The sequence below is a fragment of the Nanorana parkeri genome, unplaced genomic scaffold (genome assembly GCF_000935625.1).
Source record: "Nanorana parkeri isolate BGI_ZX_2015 unplaced genomic scaffold, ASM93562v1 scaffold100, whole genome shotgun sequence".
Lineage (NCBI taxonomy): Eukaryota > Metazoa > Chordata > Amphibia > Anura > Dicroglossidae > Nanorana > Nanorana parkeri.
Genome location: NW_017306368.1, coordinates 1281586 through 1284397, shown reverse-complemented (window position 1 = coordinate 1284397; position 2812 = coordinate 1281586). Strand labels below are relative to the sequence as shown.

The 2812-nt window shown below is 36.4% G+C and overlaps 1 protein-coding gene across 2 annotated transcripts in view; it reads right to left on the bottom strand.

Moving 5' to 3' along the window:
* Nucleotides 1-1602: 1602 nt before the first annotated feature.
* Nucleotides 1603-2812, bottom strand: part of LTBP1 (latent transforming growth factor beta binding protein 1) — a 169663-nt gene continuing 168453 nt past the window's right edge. For both annotated transcript variants that reach the window (XM_018552900.1, XM_018552899.1), the window contains one exon: nucleotides 1603-2578. In XM_018552900.1, coding sequence (XP_018408402.1) covers nucleotides 2406-2578 — 173 coding nt within the window. In that variant the 3' untranslated portion in view covers nucleotides 1603-2405. The remainder of the gene's footprint in view (nucleotides 2579-2812) is intronic.

Sequence of the window (2812 nt, the reverse complement as noted above, 5' to 3'; positions counted from 1 at the left end):
GTGTTTAACCTGCTTTCCAAGCCTGCAGCCACTGTGATTATAGCTTGTCATCCTGGACTCCCACTCTGGATTAACCACTTGTTACTGGACTCTCTGATTTCAGCGAATCACCTGCAGCCTTCCTCGGTATGCATGCTCTCAAGGACTTAACGCCTCACAGTCACCTGATACCTGAATCTCTAATGCAGCAAAACGCAAGTATAGTTCTATGTATCCGCTTACTTGCATGTTGAATTCACATAGTATCGGTTACCCAATACCGCTGAGAGGCTTATCACAGTGGCTCATGTTAAAAATACAAAGCTGTATCATATATGTGGGACTACTTCCTGTATAGCAATATAGTAACTCTTAGACTGCTTCTCATGGAATATATTACATTACCTGTATGAAGTAATACAGTTTCCAACATATATCTACTTATGGGACTTCCTCCAGCACATGCGTTTCTAAAGTGTGATGGATCTAATGCATGTCACCCTGTTTATTTAATTGATAACTTCTTTGAAATTGATTAAACAGTACTGTATGATGTAATACAGATTACCTGTTACCATTGTTCCAGTTTAAACTTACCCAAAGTCATTGCATCACCCGCATACAGTAGTATAGACTTCTGCTATATTTAATTGGGAATCACCCTCTACTCCCTAAAACCTGTGGTTTCCCAGAAGATGTCTGCTTCCATAGATTGTGCATCCATGTCCGCAGCTGTGATCCATAACAGGTAGAAATCGATCCCCTTGCTAGCATTAAAGGGGCTGGCTTAACCAATCCTTGTTTGCCTTGAGTCTAAACCTCCCAAAGATGGCAGTATAACTCAATTATCTTAAAGAATATTTCCTTTTCACAGCCAAACTGGGATATCACCTATTTTTTATTCGTTACATGGTCCCATTTACTTTGCATACACTAAAGAGAATATTTAAAAAAAATGCTTCTTGCAGTTTAAATTGCATTTACTTCGGTTAGGGTGTATTGGCTTCTTGAGGGTTAACATTTCTACTTTCTTCTCCTTCTCTGTAGTGTTAGGAGGGGTTGGGAGGGGTGAGGGGTTTGTTCACTATAATTTTTAAAGTAGATTTGAACACTGCCTGCCCTAACAAAGGGGTAAAGGATTACAACCCTAGCCTGTGCATTGCATGTGAATGCAGTTAGATAACGGTAAAGGTGCTGAGAAAACTCTGGATTCAGAAATGTTGCCTGCTGCAAAATAACACCTAAAAGGTAAGACACATTTAATTTTTCTTCATGCGGTGTGAATGAGAACACACAACAAACACATAGTGGGGTTTTCTCAAATCTAACTACAAAAGTGGAAATACACTTTAAGAATATATACATTTCAGTGGCTCTTAATGAACCAAAAACATTAAAATTAAATGGGCCAAAATCTGATCAAGCAAGTGCAGGCAGAAAAGCCTTTTTACTGATCCTAATTGCAGCTCATTTTCTGTGGATATTTGGTATGTCCATCAGTATCAAGAATCCTGGTTATCAAAATACAGGGTATTCTACACTGACAAAAGGGATACTCAGATCCATGTATGTAATAACATTGTACAAAAGTAAAAATAATGTTTTTTTTTATTACTGATGTTTAATATACAGCTTTAATATGTTAAGAAACACAAACAAGATTTTTTTTCCTATATTCGATTTACAAATTACATTTCTGGACAGGGAAACATGTATCCAATTTAATATACATTAAGGGATGCAATGGTTCTCCAGCAGCTTTGAAACTTGGCAAGAAAAGTTCTAAAGAATTTAAGTGCAGCAATAAGATAAAAGAGAGAGTAAAAAATAAAATCAATATGATTTTCCGGCCAAGATGTACAAAAAGTTAAGAATAAAAAAACAAAAAGAATGTCTGCTCCACAGGGCAAACGAGAGGTTATAAAGTCATTGAACAATATTTCCAAAGAACAGTATAACAGTGTGAAAAGGTCCATAGGAAATTGCCCTACAAGATATTTGCACCAAAATATAACAAAAAAAAAGTTCTCATCTCAATAGTTCTGATACAGTATTCAATGTGCTGCATCGTCAAAAAAAGTGTTATAAAATGCTCCCACCTCTAATAAAATGGCAAGTTAATAAAGCAATAGTACAAAATAATAATAACCAGCTCAGTAACATCATTGCTTTTGGCTATGTAAGATCAGACTATATACTTGGGTGGTTTATTCCGTTAGCGAAAATGTGTGCTTTTTGGTCTGGAAATCTGATGCAGAGTAACATCCAACATTATATTCCACTTGCAGATAAAAGAACTACTGTTGTTTCCCACAAAACTGTCATTAGAGGTTATATTCCACCTTCATCTCAAGTAACATACACATCTTCCTTGCTTTCATACAGTGCAGAGTATATGGGCTGAGAAATTGGAGCCAAAGTCCGTTCTACTCCAGTTCACTGTCGTCTCTATCTGAGTTTAATGCTGTACAGTAGTTGGGTTTATCTGATGGTATGTAGCCAGGCAGACACACACATTTGTATGAGCCCTCTGTGTTAATACACTTTGCATTCTTGCACAGTGACATCCTGCTGTTTAGCTCATTGCACTCATTGACATCTAAAAGAGAAAATATCAGGTTAAGCCATTAGCTGCATAAAGACTTTTTCTTCTTTACTGAAGGACCTCATATTTTTACAGTCAAATACAAACACATGTCCTTCACATAAATGTTACATTTCAATTTTTATATATTGGGTAAAGATATTTAAACATTTGTGGTTCATTAAAATTAAAACTACAGTGTTTTTTGTTTGTTTGGTTTTTTTTTGGGGGGGGGGAGCGGAGGGAGTT